This window comes from Arvicanthis niloticus, chromosome 15, assembly GCF_011762505.2.
Source record: "Arvicanthis niloticus isolate mArvNil1 chromosome 15, mArvNil1.pat.X, whole genome shotgun sequence".
In the NCBI taxonomy this organism is placed as follows: Eukaryota; Metazoa; Chordata; class Mammalia; order Rodentia; family Muridae; genus Arvicanthis; species Arvicanthis niloticus.
Window position 1 is genome coordinate 68804143 of NC_047672.1, and position 26128 is coordinate 68830270.

The 26128-nt window shown below is 42.0% G+C and overlaps 1 protein-coding gene and 1 long non-coding RNA gene across 5 annotated transcripts in view; one reads left to right on the forward strand and one right to left on the reverse strand.

Annotated features, from left to right (window-relative positions):
• The window catches only part of Gnai1 (G protein subunit alpha i1), a 77569-nt gene extending 69399 nt beyond the window's left edge, over positions 1 to 8170 (reverse strand). Inside the window, exon 1 of the mRNA XM_034519215.2 lies at positions 7800 to 8170. Coding sequence (XP_034375106.1) covers positions 7800 to 7917 — 118 coding nt within the window. The 5' untranslated portion in view covers positions 7918 to 8170. The remainder of the gene's footprint in view (positions 1 to 7799) is intronic.
• Positions 8171 to 8271: 101 nt separating this feature from the next.
• LOC143434438 (uncharacterized) overlaps positions 8272 to 26128 on the forward strand; it is a 32059-nt gene continuing 14202 nt past the window's right edge. For all 4 annotated transcript variants that reach the window (XR_013103909.1, XR_013103910.1, XR_013103912.1 and 1 more), the window contains exons 1-2: positions 8272 to 8434; positions 16809 to 16950. This is a non-coding gene — a long non-coding RNA (uncharacterized LOC143434438). The remainder of the gene's footprint in view (positions 8435 to 16808; positions 16951 to 26128) is intronic.

Consider the following 26128-nt stretch of genomic DNA (forward strand, 5'->3'; position numbering starts at 1 on the left):
TCTGAGAACTTCAGTACATTCATTTATTTTGTCCCCAGCCCCATGAGCTAGATATATTTATTATTTGACATTTGTAAAAAAAAAAAAAAAAAAAAAAAAATGGGAGTTTCAAGTATGTGGACTACTTAGGCTCTCAAGAAAAACAACTGCCATTAGAGTTCTCAGTCACCTGCCTTCCCTCTGGACAGTACCCAGGCAAAGTTCAAGACAACTAAGGGGAGAAAACTATTCACGGATGGCAAAGGACTCGGTGGGATTCTACACTACACAGAGCTCACAGCCAATGAGGATCAAATATGCTTAGGGAAGCACAAGAGAGACTGGCAAATTCATAGGCACAGTAATCTCTGGGGCGTTCTGCAATGCTACTGTTAATTCTACTCTCCTCCCTTTTGGCCATGGAACTTTCATCTTTTAAAATAAATATATTACTTTCCCTAATTACACCTGGTAAGGCTAACATTGGTAACAAAATGATAGGACATACTTTATAAACACCACCAGTCATAATTCCTACCATAATTCCAGGACAAGCAACACAAAGAGATTACAATGTGGGTGAGGTCTGGGTATACTTTGCTGGTCTTCATACTATCCCAGGTGGCATAGCACTGTGGTAGTAATACATGCCTCCTTGTGGGACTGCACACATTTTACAAAGTCAAACGTGAAAGAGCCATGTGATGATACTGTCCAAACCAAAGGACAGAGACTGTTGAGCAGACAACATCGACAACACATTCCAGCCCGTCGCTTAACTTACCCAGTCGTACAGTGCGTTTCTGATCAAGCAACAAGAATCTATCCCACAACTGTGTAAAGAGTAACCTATTAAGTCTTAGCTACTCTAACCAGCAACACATAAAACAAAGATAAATGGGGTTATGCTAGGTCAAAATTCATCCAAGTTATCCAAGATTCAACAAAAAATGTGCCAATTCTTTCTACATATGGCCTATTAGTCAAACTTAATGCTGACTCGGATATGTATTCACTTTAACAATAAAGAAGAGGACGCTACTAAGGCCTCCCGATCAGAGGGCAAACGGGTCCCACAGGATTCTTTTTCTAAGAGCCAATCCCACTGAGCAAGTCAACCAACATTTTTTTTAAGTCAGCAATTTCAGTATGGTGCAATCAAGAAGAATGATTAATTTAGACTAGATAATCAAGAACAACCTCATTAACAAGACAGAGGAGAAAGACTAATCTTTTACATTACAATTTGAGTGCAGTATCACGGGTTCAATACAGAATGCCAGAAACCAGTCATTTCAGGTTCCATAGGTATATAACTTATGAAGGACTAGAGAATGTAAAATTACAACCACTGCCCATTTCCTAGAGTTATACATAAAATACCAGCGGAGATACCTGGCTGGTGGGAGCTGCTTTACATATGCCTGATACAAACCGCGTTGCCCTGGTGTGCTCGGTATATATACTACACTGAGTTCTCTCCTCGGAAGGACTCAGAAGAAAGACAAAAGCATGAGAGATTCCTTAGAGCACCATGTTAGAAGTAACTGAGTTCTCACACATGCACTGTTGGGACACAGTGTACCTTAAGGTAATAAGGAATACTAGGAAGAGAAGGGAGGACACTTTGTTAGGGACTAAAGGAAAGGGGTCCTCCTTAAAATAGTTAGAAAGCTTAGTTGAGTTGGGTTCTATGAAAAGCAAACTTACAAGCCAGAAACTTAGATATTCAGATGAAAGGACTTCATCTTTTTTATGTATAATAATAGTAATAATACCATTATTACTATAGTATTATAGGTGTGTTCTGTTTGGGTTCACTTTTTCCTCCTATGAGAAAATGGGGAAAAATTACGTTGTGGAAAAACATAAAATAATGCTATAAGACCATCAAAATTCTATGGACAAGAAAGGTTTTACCAACATTTTCCCCCAAATTCTAGAAGATAACTCTTCTGATTCCTAAATTATTCACTAAATCCTATAAGGTGGGCATTCTAGCTCCTGTCCCTGATACATTCCACAAGTCTCATGGTCTAAATGAAAAGAGCCGGAGAATAAACACTTAAGCAGAAGATCTACTTGTACCAAAAACAACAGTAAAATGCTCTCAGATTAGGTAACTACAAGCTGCACACACAGATACCACCCAGTATGAAGCAGTGATGACCATGGGGCAGAGTGCAGCACCTCCTGGTGTAGACCCTCAGCAGTGTGCTGCCTGGCCTGAAGCCCTGGTGGGATCTGGGAGGCATTCCCGAGTGCTGAAGAAGGACCCTTCTTATTCCCTCCCTTTGAATTGCATTTTGAATGTGTGTATGGTAGGATGTTCAGAGCTCATGACCTCTCTTGTCCCATCATTACATTCTGGAACAGACAACTTGTTTCATTTGTTTATTTTGCACGTCCACAAATTACTGAAGATACCCAGAATCTCACCCATACCCAGTAAGAAAATTTGCCATTTCCCATGGTGTTGTTAAGAGCAGAAGTGGAGAAGATGGGGGTGCAGAACAGACTTGAAACTTTGACAGTTACACCCTTGGCTGTGGGAGGGAAGGTCAAAGTCCCCAGTCTTCATCCTTAGAACCTGCAAATGCTGCCTTATGTGGTTAAATCCACTTTGCAGGTACAGCTATAAATCTTACAGCCGGTCTGTTAGCGTCGACTTTGTGGATGAGCTTGATGTAATCATAAAGGCTGGAAGAAGTGAAAAGGGGAAGCAGGGGAGGAAAAGCTCACTGGCTACTGTTGGCTCTGAGTAAGTAGAGGCCTACTATAAACCAATTAAGACATGCAGCCGCCTCAAGAGCAGCATTCTCAACCTTAGGTTCATGACCCCTTTGGCAAACTCCAATCTCCAACAATATTTACATTACCATATGATTCATAAGAGTACTGAATTACAGTTATCAAGTGGCAATGAAAATAATGTTATGGTTGGGAGGTGACCACAACATGAGAAACTGTATTAAAGGGTCATACAGTAGGCAGGTTGAGGACCACTGCTCTAGAGCATGTGAGGAAAGCCAGGAAACAGAGCAATCCCTAGCACCTCCAGAAAAGACTTCCTTTTTTACAGGTTCTAATAGGGCTTGACTGGGGACTTTCACCATACCTTCTGTTTTAACCCACTGGAAAATTGTTTGGGAATTCTGCCCTCCAGAGCCCATAACAAATACTCTGCAATTTAAAGCCACTTAATATAAGCCAATGAACATTGCTTTTAAAAACTGTTTCCTCCTATCTGTATTAAGATTTCTAACCATCAGTTAACAAATTATTATAAAAGACAGTCTCAGTATTACAAGATAAGGCTCTGTGACCCTTAGTTCCTAGGCTCAAATGTCATCCGAGATCTGAAGCTCACCAGTGCCTTACCACCCTAGGGAACCACACACTGGGGAAATGCATGGCAAGACATGTGACCAAGAAACATGTGACCTAAGAATGTGACCCACAGACTCCATTTGCCTTACATGAATGTGTTGATTTTAAATGTTCCAAGGCAACGAGAACAAATAACAAAAGAAAAATTAAGATTGTAATCTTACAATAAATACTTTCAGGCTTTACCAACATTTTCCACCAAATTCTGGAAGATAACTCTTCATTTCCTAAGTCCTTATAGGATTCACTAAATCCTATAAGGTAGGCATTATAGCTCCTGTCCCTGATACATTCCACAAGTCTCATGGTCTAAATGAAAAGAGCCGGAGAATAAACACTTAAGCAGAAGATCTACTTGTACCAAAAACAAGAGTAAAATGCTCTCAGATTAGATTCCTAGGACAACTCAAACAGTAGACCCTACTACACTGGACAGACCTGTCACTTCCTAACATTTGTTAGGGTTATCTAAGAACATGCTGACTGTGTAAAATTAAATACTACAGCACCTCATTTGCTTTTAGGTATCATTCATTCATTTTTGGCCATTTCAAAGTTTTACTAGTCCTTTTTCGTTAACGCTGGTTGGTATTTGTTCCTGCAGATAGTGGAAAATTATGAGCATATCCTGGCATAACTTTACATAATTTAGCACACATTTACACATGACAAAGTAAAGGGCCTGTAAAGAGAGTGCAGAACACAGAGAAAACATAAGGACTCAGGCACAGAATAAGACCAAACACTAGACATCAACCGCAAAGATTCTTAATCCCTGTTAACTGCTCCTGTTGGAGGCGTGGAGACCCAGAGAAGATGCTGGCGGAGAGGAGCCAGGTCTAAAACAGATGTTCATTCAGCACGCAACGGGAAGGCGAGAAAGGTTTCTGACATACAGCATGTGTTGCAGCACACAGCATAAGAGGAACGAGAGGCAAAGGGAAAAGGACTGGAAGGAACAGAGAAAGCTTTAGCAAGAATGCTGTGTGAGGCAGGGACAGCCTGGAGCTGAAGATGAGAAGTGGACGATTCAAGAGAAATTCAACACATCCAGAGCACACAATGGCACAACCAGTAACTCCCATTAGAGTAACTACTAACACGAATAAACCAGGGACAGAGAGGCACACCCGTTGGAATTGTCCAAGCAAACAGCCTGTTGATAACTAAGGCTCTGGGAAACAGCTAAAGCAATGCAAAATTAAAACTGGATAAAGCAAGAATTTCTCAACTACACAAGTAATAGTGTGAGTCCAAAGGCAGTGTAAGGACTGATGATGGAGGGTGACAGAAAATGTCAAACAGCAGAAGACTTCAAAGTCCTCACCCTCACCCCCACCCCCACCCCCACCCCCACCCCCACCCCCACCCCCACCCCCACCCCCACCCCAAGCCTGTAATAATATCCTGTGCTAAGGAGGGGAATGTGGCTTCCGGAGGATTTGCTTGTGTGTGGAAGGTGAGTACAGAGAACCGTCTGCTATGATAAAAGAAAATATAGCTCTAAACTTTGCAATGAGATTGCAACTTAACAGCAAATTCATAAAAATTGTACTTTTTTAAAGCTAGTACCTTTTATCTTAGAAAAATCATCACCATATACAATTTAATAAATATCAAGTGTCCAACATAGTCTAACTGAATAACATCCTAACTGTAATTCTACTGCCCTTAGAATTATGAATTCTCAAGGATGTAATAATAAAAGGTTCTTTCCTCTGGAACAGTTATCCATACACAGTGGAAAGGGCGCTAAGTATCCACACGGTTCACATAAGCATCTTAAATACTGAAAGCTGGAAACTAAACTGAAATACCTAAATGGCCAAAAGTGCAGTCTGATCCCTTTCAGGTCAGGAGACAAGATTTGGTCCTCTCTATTGGTTTAGGCCTGAGTCTCTGTACTTAGGGAACAGTGAAACATCTATAATTTAAATAGTAAATACTACACACCCAGCACCCCAAAAGTTACTGATTATTTGCAAATCTTATGCAAGAATCTCTCACTTTAGATATTTAAAACAATGCATTCTTTCATGAAAAAAATGCTTTGTTTTACATTGATTGTTTTAAATGTTGTACGCTTTAAGTGTTTTAAAATAAATTATTGAGAAACAAAACAAAAGATATGAAGATGAAGACAGCCTCCTGAGAATCCACATAGCATGGCTGGGTTATCTAAGATACCACTTTACATCTCAGTTAGCCGGCTGCCACGCCTTAGGGGGATGATGCCATAGTTACTTGCACACAGCCTTAAACATCCAAACTCGAACTAAAGGTCACAACTCACTGCTGAGTCTGACTTGAGGGAAAAAATGTTTTCAACTATTACAAGAATTAAGATTTGCGAAATAAGTATGCAAGGACTTCTTGTCTTTTAATGGGAACTAGGGTGTCGGAGAAGTGATAGTCAAGAAGACAGGGATGAACTAGAATTCTAGACAGAAAATAGAGTCGTAGAGAAAAGCAAAACCTCCAAGCTGGAAACAGTACTTAAAGGAATTCATTTGCTTTCCTTGCTTGTTTGCTTGTTTATAATTTTAGAATCCTTCTAATGCACTGGTTTGGAGGAATAAGAACCGTATAATTTCTTCTGAAAAACCAGGACTCTGGTACATCTCTCATTAACTCACCACAGACGGTGAGATCAACTTCAACTGTATGTTCCACACTCAACTATATTTAATTATTAATCTAAAACAGTGGCTCTCCCCAGAGATTACATTTCTGCCTCCAGGGGGCGTTTGGCAACATTTTAGGAGATGAGAAATGCTGGGCAGCAATTAGATCTAATGGGTGGAGGTCAACTTCATTGCTAAATTTCCTACAACACACAGGATACCTGCCCACCACCCCGGAACAACAAAGAATTATCAACTTCACGTCATCAACAGTGCTAAAAAAAGGGAGCGATACCATGCATTCTGAAACTTGTAGAAGCAAAATACCATTTTTCAAATCTTTTATAGGTGTCTAATTAAAAGATAAGCCACCACTACCACCAGCGGGCTCATTTTACATTTGCTTTAAATGTGGTGGATGGTAACTCCAATTAAGAAGTGCACTGCAACCCACAAGACCTTTCTGAGCAGGTGCTCTGAAACCACAGGAAAAGAATTGTCTAATCCTTTTATTTTATGTTTATTGTAAGTCACCTGGTTCAGTACCAAGTTATGCCTCTTCTGTAGCTAATATTCTAAAAACACACTGACCTCATGGAAACACAGTATCTTTTTAATATAAAGACTCAAGTCAATTCTATTTACAGGGAAAGATTCATGGGGGAGGTTGTGATCGATGAAAACCACCACCCAGGTCTTTAAAATGCAAAGTTATTTCACAGTTTGCTTGCAAAATGACTCAGATCATCATTACTTTAAGTCATGCCAAGTTTGCTTCTTCTAAGCCTACTAGTAATGGAGAAAGGACGAAATAACCACCATCTTTCTGCAGTCGTTAAACCAATGAAACAGGAGCTTACTAAAAAGCAGATTTGTACAGTGATGTTTCTCTTTTGTCACAACTGTGAGAAGAACACAAGCAAATCGCTGGACGTGCAAATGAAGATTCTAAGAAATCTATCATCTACCTAAATACCTACAGTGTGGGAGGAAAACAAACAAAAGGAAACCCTGACTCACAGATCTAAAAGAAACCATAACCTGTGAATATTTCCCTTATATCGCTCAATCAAAATCCGGATTTACTCTCCCCCCCCCCCACCTCCGGTCAAAAGACTGGAAGAAAGATCTCCATGTCAGTTTTCAGCAAAACAGTGTTAAGAATGAATAAAGAAAGCCTGGTGTGCACCTGTCAAACCTCACTGGAGCGAACACCGCAGTGGAGAAACGACCCTGCGGTTGAGAATGAGCCTTTAGCACCTGTCAGGGCTGTGTTCCCCTGCGAAGCATCTTGCTCTCCTACTATGGGAGCAAACCTAAGCCAACTTTGGTGGTTTCCATCCCCCACCCAGGCAAAATCCAGCTTCCAGAGCAGCTCAAGTCCTTATGCAGGGAAAATCTCAGCGCTCTTTTCCACTTACTGAGTCGCAATGTGAAGTTGACAGGCGAGATCACTGAGACCCCACGGATGATCCACAAAGAGAGAGCCCTGAGGCCACCCAACGTGGCACTTTCCAGGCGTGGGCAAAACACAACGCGACACAACACCTCTCACCACGGGGTATCCGTGGAAAGGGGGTGCTTGGCTTTGTGGTCCCTAATTGTCCCTCCTCTAGGGAAGGCAGAGCTCAACTTCAAAGATAGGGTTCCCACGCGTCCTGCCGCCCGGCCACACTCTGGGCTGCCCGTGAGGTCGCGCGACAGTCACCACCGCGGCCAAGAAGCCTGTGCTGTGCAGAGGCTAGGATGCCGCGCTCGCTCCCCGCTGTCCCCCGGCTCGGGCCCCGTCCCCACGGCCGCGCTCACCCAGCAGCAGCAGCTTGACCTCACGCGCCGCCTTCTCGCCGTCCTCCCGGAGGTTGCGGTCGATCATCTTGCTGCGCTCCACGGCCGCCTTGTCCTCAGCGCTCAGTGTGCAACCCATGGTGGCCGAGCGTCGCCGCGCCCTCGGCGCCGGGGCCGGCTGGCAGAGCGAGGAGAGGCTGGCTCGGAGGTGGCTCCGCTACGTCCTCAGCTCCGGCAAGCTGGAGGCAAGGTCGGCTAGCCCGCACGTTGCCGCCTCGGGCGGCCGTCCCTGCCGGCGACACTCCGCGATCCGCGCCCGCGAGTCCCCGCGACCGCTAGGCTCTGCCGCCGCCGCCGCCGCAGCCGCCCGTGGCCGAGCCGCAGCCGCGCACAGCCCGAGGGAGCTCCGCGTCCGCGCGCCGCCGCGGCCCCGCCCCAGCCCCCCCCCCGACCACTCCCAGCGCGCGCTCACGCCCGCCCGCGCACGTGCTGTCGGACAGCGCCCCCTCCGACCGCCGCGCGCCCGCGTGATCGCCGAGCCCGGCGCCTCTTGCACGTCCCCCCACGAGGTGCCCCGCGCGTCCGCTGACTTCTCCATCCCCGGCTGGGAGCTCACTAACCCCCTTCCCACGCTCCGGAGACGGCTACTGGGATCCGTGGGTACCTACTTCTTAAGGGTGCGGGTGGGACGCTTGCCAAAGTTGCGAGCAAGGGAGGAAAAAAAAGGCAGTCCTGGGCATTTGAGCATGCCCGGCGCCTGCAGCCACGCAAGGGTTTGCAAAATGTGTGGGCTTGTGTGAAGGACCGTGGGAAATAGAGCGAAATGAGCAAGAAATGGGGCCCTGCGAAACCCGAAGTGGGGAGCAGTCAAGCGGGGAATCTTAGTCTTGGGGTTGCCAATGTTCACTTCCTCCCTTGCCTTTTCTCATTCTTTTCCTCTGGCTTTCCCTTTGATCTATGCTCACCTTTCTTTTCATAAGGGAATGCATTTTGAAGGATTTTCTTCCTAACCCGACAAAAAACATTTGACAAAGAATCAAAGAATTATTTTAAAATGGCATGGGCAATAAAACACTTTGGTAGTGGGTCGCCTTTAGGGCGGATGTAAGTTTCTTGCTAAGCTGTGTACCCTTGTTTACGGCCCTGTTGTAACTCCTGTGTCGTAGGCATGGCATTTCTTTTTGCAGGCCTTAGCTTCCTGGCCCATAAATGAGCTGTCAATCTCTGCTACAATCCATCCTTCCATGGTCAGGCCAAGGCCTAGATGGCTTTTCACCCAGCATGAGGGGAGGAGCATAGGTTGAAGGTTGGGCTGTCCCTGTCAGTTGCACTGCTGATTCTAGGAGAAATGTTGATTAATTAGATGATTCCGCCACTAGCAAAGAAAAAGCCTTCCTTGACGAGATAAAAATTAGGCAATTAGTCTTTGGCTCCCATTTGAAAACCATGTTTTCAAAAATACATTTGAAACCTGGTGTTGGGTTCGAAGGTATGTCTAAGCCGATGACACAAGCCCAGTAGCTTAGCTGTCAGTTGTGTCCCTCAGAGCAAGCGGAGTTTGTAGGTTTCCATTTTGTTAGAGTCAAACCTGTTGAGCACAAGATAAGCAATCTTAGGAACTTCCTGGACTTTTCCTAGGATTCTTTCAAAATAGAACAAAACCCTGCACACTTTTAGAGTACTTGGTCACCTTCTATCTCTTTTGTATTTCCTGACACTCTAAATGTTAATCAGGAATTCCAGAATTAATGAAATCGACAGTCAACACAATGTGACAGCCATTTGCGGCTGTGAGTTGACTGTTTTCGGTTAGAGTTAGGGTTAGGTTTAGGGCTAGGGTTAGGGTTAGTGTTAGGGTTAGGGTTAGGGTTAGGGTTAGGAAGTTGGTTTGGGTTAGGGTTGGTTAGGGTTAGGGTTAGGTTTAGTGCTAGGGTTAGGGTTAGGATTAGGGTTGGGTTTGGGTTTGGGTTAGGATTAGGGTTGGTTAGGGTTAGGGTTAGGGTTAGGTTTGAGTATGAATATATGGAGTGGATGTTTGAAGAAATCTTGAGGGAAGCTGATGAGCAAAGAATTGAAGGAACTGGAACACAGAGCTGGCTGCCTTAGCAAAGTATAGCGATCACATGACTTCAATGGGCATGTGTTTCTCAAGTCTGAGAGTCTAAGATTAAAGAGCCAGTGGATCTAGGTCTCTCCAGTGAGGGTTTTCCTGCTGTCTGGTGCACGGCTACTTTACTAAGTGGAGAAGTAGGGGAAAGAAAGGAAAGAGGACCAGGAATGAGAGAAGGGGAGAATTCTTTCTTCTCATACTGACAATCTAGACATTTACATAAATAAAGGAACCATATAATATCTAGCCTTTTTAAACTGACCCCTTTCATTTGTCATAGTATTATTATTGGTTTTGTATGTTACTGCTTTCTATTTCTAACTGACACTGAGTCTCATGTGCTAAGAGAGACAGACACCCATGTCAAGAGACAAATTGGAACACAGCTAAAAGCATCAGATTTTAAAATAGTTCTGAACTGAACTGGAAGTTTCTGGATGTCAGGTGATACAGATTCTTGTGTTGTTTTGCTGAGGTAAGACCTGTGTGAGGACACGTGATGTTTGGAGAGAGTATAAACTCAACAGTGACAGTGTTTGCATAGTTAGCTTTGCAAGACTTCACTGGTCTCAAGTCTTCAGTAATCCTTGCTTCATTGAGAGAGAGATAGCAGAGAACTTCTCCTGGGGTCCTGGATGGTCCTAGTTATTCCCACTGATCCATGCTGATTTGAAAGCCTGGAGGTTTCTGCTGGATGGTGTTACCTCTGATGATTTGTATTTGGTATCTGAAATAGTCCACTACTGAACAGGACTGTTGGTATCCTGACAAACAGGGATTGGAATTTCCCCCCAAGAACTACTTCTAAACAGGTCCACATCCCCTTGTCCTAGTTACCATCTTTTTTCCCCTACCTTTGGATGCTAGGCTAGAATTGGGGTCTGAACCATTTGAGAATTCTTAATAAATGTATGTTTTGAAAAATCTGAGCCTATAAAAAACTAAATCATAAAGTATGTTGGGAGAAAATTGTGGATATTTAATATAGGAATGAGAAGAAACATGTGTTATTTCCAAATGAATGAGGATAGGTCATGAATCAGAAGACAAGTGACTTTGAGTGGTAGATATAGAAATACAGAAAAAGAAATGCTACAGCTGACAAAGCTACCTTGAAATGTGGGAAAGAGGCACACAAGTCCTGCTTATTCATCATAGTCTAAGTTATAAACATGTAGATCGAGCGCTCTAGACCACGTGAGCTTTTAAGATTCTACATTTTTCAGTCATCAAATGGTCTGGTCCCATTTGAGTCCAAAATAAAACTGTAATACTCCAGAAACAGTTTCTGGAGAGTTCCCTTTCACTACTCATAATACCCTTACAAGAACAAACAAAAGTTACCTGAGATGTTGGTCTGAGATTTGAATAAACTAGTGTGTGAGGAGAAACACAACAAGTTGGAGCCAAGATACCTCTGGGGATTGGAGAGTGAGTGACAGATCAGGAAAGTGTTTAGTGTTGGCTACAGTGTGAACATACCTGGCTTGTTAGCCCTGCTCCATTAACTGCATTGGTTAAGCTTTCTCCTTAGGAAATCAAAAGAGTTTGGTTTGGTGACTAGCTAGGACTATTTAGGAATAATAGGTGGGGTAGCATGGCCTCTGCTTTCAGTTTGCTTTACAGATCCCAAACTGAACCATTCTTATTAGAAATCACATGTGAACTTTTAAGTGAAGATTTCAGGGTGAGGTGTGGGTGGGATGTTGGACTGTTGAGTTAATATAAAGGATGTGGTGGTTAGAGCTACTGGTCACCACAACAAAACCTAGACTCGACTAGTGTTGAGGACTGTTCTGTCCTCAACCTTTGGAGGCCACTATGTTGAGGCCCACACTGCCCAGCTTGAGGGCCACTGTGTCCCAGTCTGAGCTGCTGCTCTGGTTCGAAGGTCAGGATCTAGCAAGAGAGAGAGTGGGGATGAAGGGGAAGAAACTCAAAGAATGGAGACAAGACAGGGTGTGTGTTTAAGTCTCTAGTCTCTAGTCTCCTTTATTGAAAGGAAATCTGGGGTATTTATATGCTTTGCCATGTGCCTTGTAGGCATGGATACAACCTGTGCTGTGTGCCATAGAGCTGGGGGCACTAAACAGCAAAACAAGATATGTGGGAAAAACAAGATGTTTATCAGAGTGTGCTCAGCTGTTGTAAGCTGTTGAAAAATAAGTCTCTTGTCAGGGTATATGGCTCAAGATGGCAGTAAAGATGATAGCCACTTTCTGCTAGGAGTCGGCTCCCAACAGGTCCCCCTTTTAAAAATTTGTTTTCAAAAGGGAAGGCTGGGAAAACTTATGGAAACCGTGTCTGTCTTAGATTGGAACAAAGGACCCCAGCCTCCCTTTTCCGTTTTTGGATACTCAACAACCATTGGTTGAGCTCCTGTCTTAGGATGGTGAGGCCTCCCAGTTAGGTGTTCTCTTACCTGTCATTGACTATCTGGCTTAGAGCATAAGCTAGGGGTTAATTCTTATCAGTCTTGGTGACAGAGGTTTTATAGTTTCCTACTTCTAGCCTGTAATAATGGACCTGTATGGGTTTCATTTGAATAGAGTCTATCTGTTGTAGTACAAAAGCCATCAGTCTGTTGAACAGCATGAAGAGACAAGAGACTTAACAATGTCTGAATAGTCGGTATAAAAGCAACACTCTTCTTTAAGGGTAGCACACAAACCCCCTGTTGGAGAAGTAAAAGGTCTAAGCCTTGTACCCACAAATTATGAATTAATAGAAGAAATTATACCAATGAAATCCTTGAGTTTGGATCAGCTTAGTAACAGTTATATAGATTTCTACCAATAGATTATGGCTGTGTAATCAATTTTATCTCTTCCTTCTTGTTCCAGTAAAGCCATTACTTTTCCCTAAAAAGACAGCCTAATATTAACTACCTCAGTCCTTACATCCAGGGAGTTGGGGCACCAACTCTTCATTAACTTCTTCAAGCTGAATATGGGCATTGAAATATTAGAAGAGAGATGAGGGAAGGGGTAAATTGATAAGCCTCTGATGTCTGTCTTAACTGCATCCATCTGGAAGTCCAGGGCATCAGTGAACATGCAGGTGATAAGAAGATTCATTCACCAAGGCTGTGTATTCTGTAATATATAAATCTCAAAACAAATTTTAGTATCAAGATAATTATTTTGTTTGATTCTTTGTAATCTGGAGGCCTACCTCTGTCATGTCTGATCTATATTGAAAGAATAACTACTACCTTAATGACCTCTTCAGAAAACACATAAAAAAAACCTTTTTTCCCCCAATCTGCCTATCTTTGAGCCAGTAACCAGAAAAGCCTTTACATTGACCTTTTATCAAGAGGAAAAATATAACTACGTAACTCAGAATCACACCCATTTTGAAAGTTAAATCAATCTAATACAACTGATGAACACTATCTTTCTGCTCAGCTCTCTGCCTAGAGCAACCTTCTATTTATCTATTTATCTGTTTGGCTCTCTTGACTCAGAGCAGCCTGCAGTTTATTCTTCACATCTTTAAACATTTTCATCTGTTTCTGATCACTTATTTCTTGCCCCATTTTTGTTACTATGACCTACTGGTCTCGCTGTAATCACCTTTGTTTCACTTCTGAATTCTTGGCAGAGCCTTCTTCCAGTAATGTCCCTCACTGGGTCTCTCATTCATGCTCATTCTTGCTGTCTCGAGTTGAGCACCACTGTCAAGCCAGCTCCATCAGTTGATAGGTTCTCCAACGCAGGAGGGAGGATGCCTGCTTCTCATTCTCACAGTGTCCTTTTCACTGTGTTCTGCTTACCGGAGCTCCAATGTTGAGGCTCTGTCAGTCAACAGGTTCTCCAGTGCAGGAGTAAGGATGCCCGCTTCTAATTCTAATTTAAATTATAGGTGTTTAAGCTTTTTCGCAGGACAAGTGTTCCATTGTAAATATACCTCCCCCACCTCCACCCCCCAAAAAAACCCTCCTTTATTATATTCAATAGTGAAAACAGATTCCAGAGGTTTCTAGCCTTTGCTTGCTTCTGTATGTACCTGTTAAAGACAAGCTTCACTGAAGGAAAAGCATAATGGACAACTCTGCTTTTCAGGGTTTTGGTTTTGTTTGTTGGCTTGTTTGTTTCTCTGTTAAAATGCTTTTCCTGTTTTTGCTAAAAGTGTAAATGTTCAAACTGTCAAAAAAATAAATAAATTCTATAAACTCTACTCTCAAATAATCCCAGAGTAATAATTCTAAACGAACATACCTCCAGTTGAAGATATCTATAGAGCGTCTCTACTTCCTCTGTGTCCACTCTTATCTACTACTGCTTTGCACCCAGCGACAAGAGTCAGCCAGTTAAAATGTCAGTGTTGCCTCTTCACTTTCCATTCTGGAGAGTACTCTCTGTACTTCTTAGGACCCCTTACAAGGTGTTACTTGATGTGCAATGTCCACTCCTTTCAGCCATAATATTGTCTGTTTTCTCCTTTTTTTCTCTCCATAGTTCAGTCTCGCTGACCTCTAGGTTACTGCTTGAACTTTCGCCATGTATCCATTCTCTGAGCCCTTGCACGAATGTCCTAGAACATTATTTAGCCAGATAGCTGCTTGACTCATTCTCTTATTTCCTTTAAATCTCTGTTCAAATGTCACCTTATCAGATGGGGAATTATCTCTGTCCACCCAGCCGTCACTCTTTATTCCTTTACTATGCACTATAACTTTATGATAACTCTTATCATATAGCACACACTTTTGATATTGCTTATCAACTATCTTTTCTCTCTTGAGCATGCATTTAAAAGGGAAGAGACTTTGTCTCTTTCATTTCCTGTTTTTTCTCCAATGCCTTCCATAGGAAAAACTGTAGTAAGAAGCTAAATTCAGGAATACCTTTGGGCTCAGAACAGTTTCTTAGCACTGGAGTATGGTGGGTAATAAGACAAGCAGCAGTAGATATAATGGCAGTTGAAGGAGGAGGATATTTTTTTTTAATGTGTAAATAGATCAATTAAATGAAATAAAATAAACATAGGGTAAATGCTATGAAAATGATGGAACAAGGACGCACTAGTCCTGAAAGCAGATGTTAGGACTACCATAGATGTTGATCGTAGGTGCCCCTGAAATTCAAAGGAGAAAGTATTCAGCAACAAACTGGAGAGACGTCAGGGGCAGGGCACAGCTCAGAAGCACAGAGAAAAGAAAGATCTAAGAGACCCCTACTCCTATTTTGTGTAAATATTACTTTCTAAAGAAAACATTGAGAAGAAATGGAAAAAAAAAAAAAGGCTAGGTTTCGGTGTGGCTCCATGCTCAGGCTCAGGCTGGGGCAGACTGGTTAGGAAGAGCACGCAGACTTGTTAAGAACACCACCATGAATCTACAGATATGGTCATTGGAGCTGTCAGCTCACCACACTCACTGTGAAATTGACCTGAGTCATGAACCTCAAGGGCCATTCAAGGAGTTAATCAAGGAGAGGATTTGGAGCTTTCAGCTCAGTGCTCGGGGAATTATGATACATATGAACTGAAAACCAGATAACAAGAAGAAACAAGATTTGAGTGGAATGATTTCACTCTCGTAGGCAGAATGCAAAGTCAGTAGGCTGGAACTAAGGCTATTCTGATCAGAACCTACTACATGTTAGCATGACGGAAGCTCAGTGGTGAAGAGCCTGATCCCAGAGACCTGCCAGATCATTTTAAGAGGTCAAACTTTATCTAAAGGTTGGTTCTCTGTTTATTTTAGTTTTATATCTATGGCTGTTTCTTCTTTAAAACAGAAGACATAGAAGAGTTGTTGTTGGGAACCATGAAACAGGTCTCATGTGGGAGGTTTATTATTATTATTATTATTATTATTAAAGGGGAAGGGACACAGAGGTGGCCATTGGGAGAGAAAAGACAGAATAGTGGGGGGGAGGGAGAGCATAACTTTTGTTGCTGCCTTAGTGCATGCTAGAGGGGATATGTGATGGGAGAAAGTGTGTAGTCTCTTGGGCAGCTAGTGATGACATGTCTTGTTGATCGGTCCCTTGAAAGCTGGCTGTGAAGATGCCTGATTGTTGCGGAGTCACTTTCAGCTGTCCATAGATGTCCCTGATTGCCATCAGTTGTAATGATTAAATAAGATGTATAAAATGTTCCCATCACATGCTCGTAACTACAGTAGAGTCTGGAATCAGACTAAGACCAAATTAGATAAAGTGACTAAGATAGAAGGGACAGTTAAGGGTTTTGAGAACCAAGATTAAGATACAGGTGTAGATAATATCTAACTGGGAGAAATTACTTTATAGCCACATTCAGGGTGGATTATCTGCTCGTAGCTGGATAACAATACGATCATAGATGTCTGTGCATGTCCTTTTCTTTTTCTTCTTTGTTCTGTTGTCGTCTGTCTGTCTGTCTCTAATTTTTCAAAACTGTGATCCTCTCTTCCAATGTTTGTTTGACTTTACCATAATTTCAAAAATCTATTCTAATAAAGGATCAAGCCAGGCTTTGACCAGACTCAACACAAATGCCAGCTTCTCAGAGCTACCTGCCATGGCTTTATTGCAGTCTGTTTATTTACTACATTGGATTTTAAAATAGCTCTGTTGACACCTCTCCCTCTGTTCCTGCTTCCTGCTGGCTCAGCTGTTTTTCTTTCACTGCGGGGGTTCTGGTGAAGCTGGAAGGTTGGCATGTATGTCTCTTGTTCAGCTCAGCAGGGACCTGACAGAAGGTGGGGGACTCAGAAGGGAGCCAGTCCAAAAGGATTCTGTGAAGAACCAGGAGCATTTCTGTCCCAATTATTGTTGGTGGCAACATTATTCCACATATAGGTACTATGGAATGTAGCAAATGTTTGTGGAATATCAACACCTTATTAGGATACATATGCAATATGTTTTAGGCTACAGAAGGAATAAAGGGGAAACACAATTTTATATTATGTGTGTCCTTCACAGGGTGAATAGACTCAACCAAGCCATCTGTGACGGATTCCTTCTGATGCTGCACCTGGAGGAGGGGTATGAGCTCCACACCTTCCTGTGTTACAATGTTTGACTCAAGCCTGAGCTCGATTTCTAACTTGCTTTCATCATCATTGTGAGTTGAATATTCCTACATCTTAGTTTGGTTCCTATGCTTGTTTAGTTTTTGTTTGTTTGCCTAATTCTAGGATTACTTTTGGTCAAATTATTCTTTCTCGGAAGCAAGGGATTGTCACCTATCCTGGTAGTGGTTAGACAGTGGAGATCCAACAAATACACACTGGAGAATAAGTTAAATATAACTTTAGTGGTTCCTTTATAAATCACTAAAAGCCTTTAATCACAGGAATGAGTTCTTGGACCCTGCTGCTAAGGCAGGCTACCTCACTTGGCTCTGTCAATGTCAGATTATTTAAAAGGAGCAAGTTCAATGCAGTAGCAGAGCACCAGTGGTACTGTCTGCCCTGCTTTCTTTCTGCTCTGAGGCTCACTTGCCCTGAGACCTTGGTTGTCAGTAGTTTTCTCATCTGTCAATAGGTAACTGGACCTGCTGTAATTGCTTGATAAGCCTATGAATGGAATATATAAAATGAAATGTTTACAACGCCAAATCAGCTGCTGCTACCTTCTTTGGCCACTCTGAGTAGAATAGGCCCTGCTCCTGCTTCTGCCTTTAATAGACAGCCCTTCTGTCCCATGATCAACCCATGTAGCACTTACAGAACATACACACACACACACACACACACACATCGTTTCCTCATTTAGATAATATCTACATAGAAAGAAAATTATCCAGCAACTAAAAATGACATAGCAAATATATTCCATCCTGAAAACTGTAGCATGGAGCTAAAGAGATGGCTCATCAGATAATAGTGGACACTGCTCTTACAGAAGACCCAGGTATAGTTCCCAGCACCCACATGGATCTCCATGCTTCTGAATCTCCATGTTTCTGGATCTCCAGCTTCCAGGAGAGCTGATAGCTCATGTCTCTTTAGGAACCTTAAGTTATGTGCATGTGCATACACACGCATGCTCAACCACACATGCACTAAGTTCCTTAAATAAATAAATGAACTGTGAAGGGGATGCTGCTGGACAATATCCTGTGCTCTGGGGAGGTCTGTTGCATTCTCTCTACTCCAAGAAGATTCTCTCTCTCTCTCTCTCTCTCTCTCTCTCTCTCTCTCTCTCTCTCTCTCTCTCTCTCTCTCTCTGCCTTCAGCTCTGATCTGTATGTTCTCTTTGTTCCCCAGTACACTCCGGAAGAAGCCCAATGCCTCCAATTTTCTGCAGCAGAGAACCTAAGTGTCTCTTGTTCTGTGACACCACTGGGGGAGATGCCCTCAAGAGCTCCCTTTTCTTTTCAATCCTTTCTCAAAGTATCTTTATTTTCCCCTCTCAATGAAAATATTTGTATCCCTCAGAGAAAGTCTGTTTCTACCTCTAAACATACTACTTTTTTTTTCTTCTTTCATTCACTTGGGGAATGCCTTGGGAAGGCACAGAGAACCCTGGATACCTAGGGGAGTTGTATTCAACTCTCCACTTTCAGGGGGAGGGGCTCTCTTCAGGGAAAACAACCATCTTCACCCCACTGTCATTTCCCTTCGCATAACCTCAATCATTCCTAATCTAACTACCCAGATTCCCTTAGAATCTGTGTTTGAAACCAGACCAGCATCACTCCATGGCTGGGTCTGCAAAATGCATTCCTTGAATCTGTGGGAAGCCAGAGCATTTTCACATTTGAAGAGGCAAAAGAGATCTGACTTTTCTTATTATTTTTTTTTAATGCTTCAGCCAGAGAACAAGTAAAGGAGATGAAAGGAGAAGCAATTGGTTCCAATTCTTTGCCGAGAACGTGATGCATCCAGGGTTTCAGATACCAGGAAACAGTTCTGTGTCCTCAGCAGAGTATTCTCTGCCCACCTTTTGTTCCCTGTCAGCTAATTTGTGCTGATTTCTGTGGCTTGCAATCATGAGATTCCTAATATGAGAAACAGCAGCAAACTGAGCACTTGGTTAGCATTATCATTGTTAAAATTGTTCTGAGCTTTCAGGAAAATCAATCTTCCTCCCTCCATTCCTCTCCCCTCCTTCCCTACCTTCCTCCTAAGATATATTTATATATTCTGCCTCATTTGGTTCCCAAGACAATCCGGGGAAGAAAATAATGTGGGATTTAATGTCCTCATATTATAGATGAGGAAGTTGACTTTTAGAAAAATTAATTAGCATGACCTTGGTTATATAATCAGTAGTGGCAGAAGCGTAGAAAAAGGACAGAGCTTCTGAGTTTGCCCCAGAGAGAACTGAAAGAGGAGTGCCTTCTCAGTGGGCCTCTTACTTGTTTATGTTTGAATGTGCTATCCTGTTCTCCCTATTCACATATGTTGATGGAGTACTAGTAGCATTTCAATGCACCTCTGGAGAGGCCAAAATCACTTAGTACCTGAGTAAAAAACAGTTCTATTTATACAGCATATAGCATTCATACAGTATATGTATAAATTTGTGTTTATATACATACTATATATATATATATATATATACATGTACATGTACATATATATGTATATGTATATATATATGTTATATATATATATGTATATATATATTACACAGCATATCAGTATCTATCTTGATGTACCAGCAGCAGCATGCAGTTAACCACCATTTGCCGACAATTTGACCAAACTCCTCTGAGGAAACAAAGCAATGTAACAAATCAACCGAAAACATGATGTCCCTACCGACCGATGTCACTCACTGGACATGATGTCCCTACCGACCGGTGTCACTCACTGGACAGTTTCTTATGTGGTGTGCCAACTGGTGTCCACTGGACAATTATTTAAGTAATTTTGCATATTAATAAAGTCCTTAAATGAATTGTCTATCTTAACATAGAGAACCCTTTGACAATTATTAACGAGCTCAGATACAGACTTTTCAAACTATGCTTCAGCCTATCGGTCCCTAAAACCATCCCTGTGCATCCCTGGGTCTATTGGTATTGTTAATATGCCTCAGGGAACCTTGTCTCTGGGGCCTTGTCTCATACACTGTGACTGTATTTCTATGAAACAATAACTGATGCAAAATTGAAAGTACTTTATGTGGTAACTTTAAATATGCATTTTTCTTTCTTAAAACAATAACATAGGGAGATAAATAACACAGAAGTAAAATGACACACATGTATGAAAATTCCATAATGAAACTCGTAACTCTATACACTACCTTAAAATTTATCTTGCAGAAACTAATTCCTTTCCTATATCTGTGATTTTCTTTACACTAATCATAAAATTTTGCAGTGTAGATATATAATTGTAGCCTGAGATTTAAAAAACAAGTCAGTATTTTGACAATATGTTAGTTATACAATACTGAATTGTTGATCATGTGGTGCAACCAAATCACAAGGCAAAGACAATCCCACTTGCTTTGCTTCCTCTGATCTGAGGATATTAGGATATTTTAGGCTCACTGCTTTGAACTCTGACCAGCTGTTCAGGCCTTCCTGAACTGTCTTGCAAAGTGTTCTATTCCATACCTTTGCAAGCCTGTGAGGGACCCTAGTTGGATGATACACACTTTCTCAGGATGTCAGTGGGAGGGAACTTGTCCATGTCTTTGTCTTCTAAAGTGACTTATGCTGTCTTCCCAGAGTCAGACACAAAGGACATAAATAGGCCATAGATACAGCCACTTATATCCACGACTTTGTATCCATTTTTCTTTCTAAAAGATAACATTACATTTGCCTAAATTTATTTTTTAAAGTCTTCTTTAAATGGTTATATCATCATAGTAATGTTTTCAAAAAATTGGTGAGGAGAACCTACCAGTGTTCAGAGGTGAATAGAAGCTGGCTTATGGCTGCAGAAGGGTGCTTCGGAAACAGTTCACAAAGAAGATGCAGAACAACATAGTCTCACTATCTTGTGGTGCTTTAAGAAAGATGGGGAGATGATTAGAGTAGAGCATGGCAGAGGAACTGAGATCAGGGGGATGTCAGGGATAGTAAGGTGGAACAGAGGAGAACAAAGCATGCCTTCCTTCACCATAGTTCTCTTTGCTTTTTTAACTGAATATGGCCATGCCTGTTTGATAAGATAGACAAAAGGCAGACTGGGTTAGCAGAGAGAATCACCACTATATCTTGAACATTTCAGCCCAACTGAATATTTAGTGAAGATATTGGGGAGGCTTATAAACACATGAGTCCTGTTCTAAATTTAGAATTTAGAACAGGAAAATAAAATGCAAGCTTCGGAGCCTTGGAACACTGTGTTAGCCCCAACGCTGAAGCCAAGAGGGACAGAAAGAAGCTAGACCTAGTTAGCTGTAAGTGAAATGAATCATTAGATCACCAACAGTAGGGGGACTGAACTCAGAGAATGAGTTTGGGGTGACAGTGAGATTGGAGGAAAAACAAAACAAAACAAAACAAGATTGAGGTCATGGGGTCTAAAAGCGAAGGTTTCCAGAGCAGTGTTGTTAACACGAGGAATACTGTGGAAAGGCCAAGCAGGCTAAACATGGAGGCATTCCTGTTGGAACTGGTGACTCTGACCTTGGTGACTTTGGTCAGTGGAAAAGAGAATAGAGTCAAATATGTGTGGTTAGGGTGAATAATTGGAGAAATGAAGTTAAAACAAGGAAAGCCAAAAGAAAGGAAGGGAGGGAGGGAGGGAAGGAGGGAGGGAGGAAGGAAGGAAGGAAGGAAGGAAGGAAGGAAGGAAAGAAAGAAAGAAAGAAAGAAAGAAAGAAAGAAAGAAAGAAAGAAAGAAAAAGAAGGAAAGAAGAGAACTGCTGGGAAGATGAAGCAAAAGAACAGGACAGTACGTGGTGGTACACATGGGTATCGGCAAATCACTTTTAAAAATAAAAATTGTAGAGATTATCTGTACGCACAGTAGAACTGATCTGATAGGGAACAAGGGACTCTAACCACTTAGGAAATGGGAGGGTCACTGGTTGTTTGAGGGCGTTCTGCAGTAGTTCCCACTGAGTACTGAGGCCGGGTGTGAAGAGCTGGGGAGCTTGGGTGGAGTGAAGACATGCATATGACAAAATGCTTAGTAAGAGCTAAGTGTAGGAGAGGTGTGAGACACGCCCTCACCAGGAGCAAAGACAGGCCTCTTGCTCTGATGTCATAATGAGGGAGTCTGAGGTGAGCACTGAAAGTAGTACAGCTTAGTTTTTCAAAGGCAAAAAAGAAGGAAAAAGGGAGTTCGTGCTAATTTTAGAATTGGTTCTCTGTTAATTGTAAGAATCTAATTGACTCTGTTTTCCATTTAACCTGTTTATTACCTGTTCTGTGTTCAGCCATCTGGGACATACTTGATTTTGTGTATGTAGTAACACTCAGCTAAACTACGGTAAATATCTAAATGTCTTCAAACATAATAGATGTCAAAAATCTCTCAACTGGAATTGGGGTTCTTGTTGCACACATACATGCCTTTTTGGTTGAACATGTTAATTCACTGTAGGACTCTAGGTCGCATTTTAAAAGATTTTTCTAAAGTACAAAATAAAAACATGTGTAAACATTTATTTAATTAAACTATGGCATAAGGTTAGCTCTTGAAAGACAGAAAATCAAAGAAACATGGGGTTTAATAATAATGCTTGATTATGCTAACAGAGAACCTGATTAGTGCTAAGGCGTTATTAAATGCCCTACTACATAAGTCAGGATAAAAAGTCACAAACAAGATTAAAGTTCTAATAGAGTCCACCTTGTAAATCTTTACAGTGCAAAACTGGCCAGGTAGGGTAGCACAGGCAGATGCTAACAGGTACTCAGAAACCTGAGAGATGAGAGTGCAAATTCCGGGCAACTCTGGTCAACATACCGAAGCGTAGGACAGTCTGGGCAATCAAGGGACAGTCTGTTGGGAAATAAGAAAATTAAAGAAGACAGAGAGAGGTTCTTGAAAACAGCTCAATGGTAGACCTCTTGCCTGTTATAAGCAAGACCCAGTTTTCAGTCCTCAGTACAAAAAAAGCTAATTTTATGTACTGTACAGCAAACTCCATTTTATGTATTTACTATTTATTATGTGTCTGAGTGTTTTGACTGCAGGTGTGTATGTGCACCACATGTATGCCTGATGTCCATGGAGGTCAGAAGAGGCTGTAGGACCCCCTGAAATATAGACATACTTTGTGATACTGCCGTGGGGGCTCCTAAGTTCTTTTATCCTCCAAACTACATTTTCAGTTGAAGTGTTGTATGTATTGTAACATCAGAATATTTACTATATGTATGTTTGTTCACAAGTTAATATTTGTATGAGGAATCAAATAATTCAATACGGAATATGAATATATTAATTTTTTATTTCATCAGTGCCATAAATCCCAATTGGTCTATTGTTTAGTTGAATAATGCAGTATGTTTACTGGGTAAATGGTATTATAAAATCATCTTTCTAAGTTATCTTACTGGACTCTTCTTTGATCAGCCGCGTATCAAGGAAAAGTTAAAACAAAGGTCTTTTTTTTTTTTTTTTTTATTGTTTATTACTTGGTACCAGTTCACCAAGACAAAGTAAATGTACAAAATGCTTATATCTCCTCCATACACTCTTAGGACAATATGCAGGAGTTCAAATGACTACAGCTGCCAACCCAGTCACTTAGAATATGTCCCTTTGTATAGTAATAGCTTCAGACTCACACATCATTACATCTTGAGTGTAGGACCATGAAAAGGCAGCCTGATTTTTCTGGTTGAGCTAGGTTTGAAACCCCAGTGACCCAGCAGTTGATCCTGCAGGGTTCCCTGCAAGGGACAGTAGGTGTTTACCAAGCTCCTAGACTCCAGGTTGCAGCCCTCCATAGATTTGTGTCCTTTAGTTACATAGGGCAACGCCCCCTAGCTCCTCCACAGGTAGAGGGTGTGACTACAGGCCATGGAGCCTCAAGAAGGATCTCCATATTAATGACATATCTAAAGGCCAGAGTGGCATAGCCAACTAAACATTCCTTCCCAGACTCTCATCTTTGCAACAGGTATTTAACCTCCGGCCCACCCTGAGGAAATAGGGGTACAGTTTTTCATCTACTTTCCTCCATGACAAGAAACATGTTAAAACCATGAACTGTTTCTCTTTCATCGGAATCTACACTGGGGAACAATGGAGAAGGTTTTCACCTACAGAGCTGCCATCTAATCTCCGGCAGAAGACCTCTCTGCGTTTCCTTCCACTGCAACCACGAACCCAAGCAAGCCAAGGGAGACTCTCATCCCCATGGGACACAGCTGGAGCTTCTCTTCCTTTTTCTCCCTTTTGGCCCGTGGCCAATCTAGCCTATACTACCCAACTTTGTTCTCGGCCCTTCCCGACTTGGGTGCCTAAGAGCCCGAGAATCTGACGAGCTAGCTAGCTCTGGCTCTCCAGGACCTCAGACTGCACTCCACCACCCCCAGAGCGGGTCCCACGGCTTCACATAGCCCAGTGCCCACCCTGCACAGGCATGGAGTGAGCACAGTCAAACTTCCGGTGCCTCTATCTTCCCCAAGTAGCCCTATGGGAAGGCAGACATGGGACATACTTTACCTAACACTTGAGCTTCCCACTTGGAATCTGGTTTCCTGGAAGGCTGCTCTGTCTGCTCTTATCTGCTCTTTCTTTCTGGTTGTTGCTGTTGTTGTTTTTCTTAATCCCATGAAAGTGAGTATGTGCTAGCCCAATTAGTTCCACTACCCAAGTATGTCAGCTAAACTACAAAAGCTGACAGTCTACTTCACATTTTATTGACTACACCTTTGTTTCATAAGAATTTTAGAATTTATTTTTACTTGTCTGGGTTTGTGTTTCTTGAAATCGTGTACATAGTGAGCAGCAAAGAAAACAAGCATGTACTGCCAAGCTGAGGAAGATTTTATCTGCCATTTTTGTAAATACGATTTGTGGTCATTTACCACTTGGAGCATATACAAATGAAATGTCAGTATCTCCAGTCTATGTTGCTGTTATCATGTGTCGTGTGAGGAGATGTAATGAGCTATGTCACATCACAGCTAGTAGCAAGGTCTGCTTTTGAGCCACCTTTATCAACAAGGTTTGCAGATTGGACAGTTGATTCTGAGTCTTTGCAGTCTTCTTGGTTTTTTTTTTTGTTGTTGTTGTTTTTTTGGGGGGTTTTTTTGGCATTTTTTTTTCGTTTTACTGGTTACTTTTATTTACATTTCAAATGCTATCCCCTTTCCAGGTCTCCCCTCTGGGAACCCCCTATCCCATCTCCCCCTCCCCCTGCCTCTATGAGTATCTGGGTTTGTGCAATCTTCTTGATAGCTTCAGCCTCATCCTCTGAAAAGACTCTTTCCTTCTCCTTGGTTTCTCTGGCCAGTGGCATATGAACAGATTCGGTAATATACTGACCCAGAGCCTAGGTTTAAGAGACCATCCCTGTTTCTGTTTGCTCTCCCGAGCCTTTGTCATCACCACAAGATGAACAAATGCTCATCCTGATTCCTGTTCCCTTGAGAAGGATAAGGATCATGTGAAGCACTGTGCCAGCGGGGTGGAACTCAGCTTAGTTGGCCTAACTGGGATCAGTGTGATGAAAAATCCACCGTGGACTTCCTCATCTGCTCAGCCTTCTCTGGGGTATAGTCCTCATTTCCTTCCTCGACAGAGCCTGCACACCCACACTCGGGCATTGCGCTCATTCATTAGCTAGTCTTTCTGGTGACAGATATTCTTATACCAGTGAGAAAAAAATACTGTGGTAAACCCACAAGATGTGTCATTGATTAGTTACGGAGCATTAATGTGTCACTGGTCCATGAATACAAAATATCTCCTAAAGTAGCAGATTTTTAAAAACAGTTCTTGACTTACCATATTTATAATCATATTATCATTGTAAAAATATTCTTTCTTAAACATTTACCATTACTTACCTTTTGGATTACATGAATTAATGTGTGAAAGTTAGAGGACAAGTTTTGGTAATCTGTCCTCTTACACCACGTGGGTTCTGAGGATCCGACTCAGATCAGCAGGCTTGGCAACAAGTACCTTCTCCCACTGAGCCCAAATGTTGAACTTTCAAACCAAGAATATCACATTGATATAATTGTCTAAAAGACAAACAGTTCACCTCCAAATTTTTCACTTCTGATATCATTTTGATCTCTTATGTTAATGAAAAAAACAACTTTTATCTTATCTGAGTCAATTTTCATGTTTTATTTTTGGAGCATCTAATAGTACTTAAATAAAAATGGCGTCAGAGCTGTGCCCTACACTTTCTGT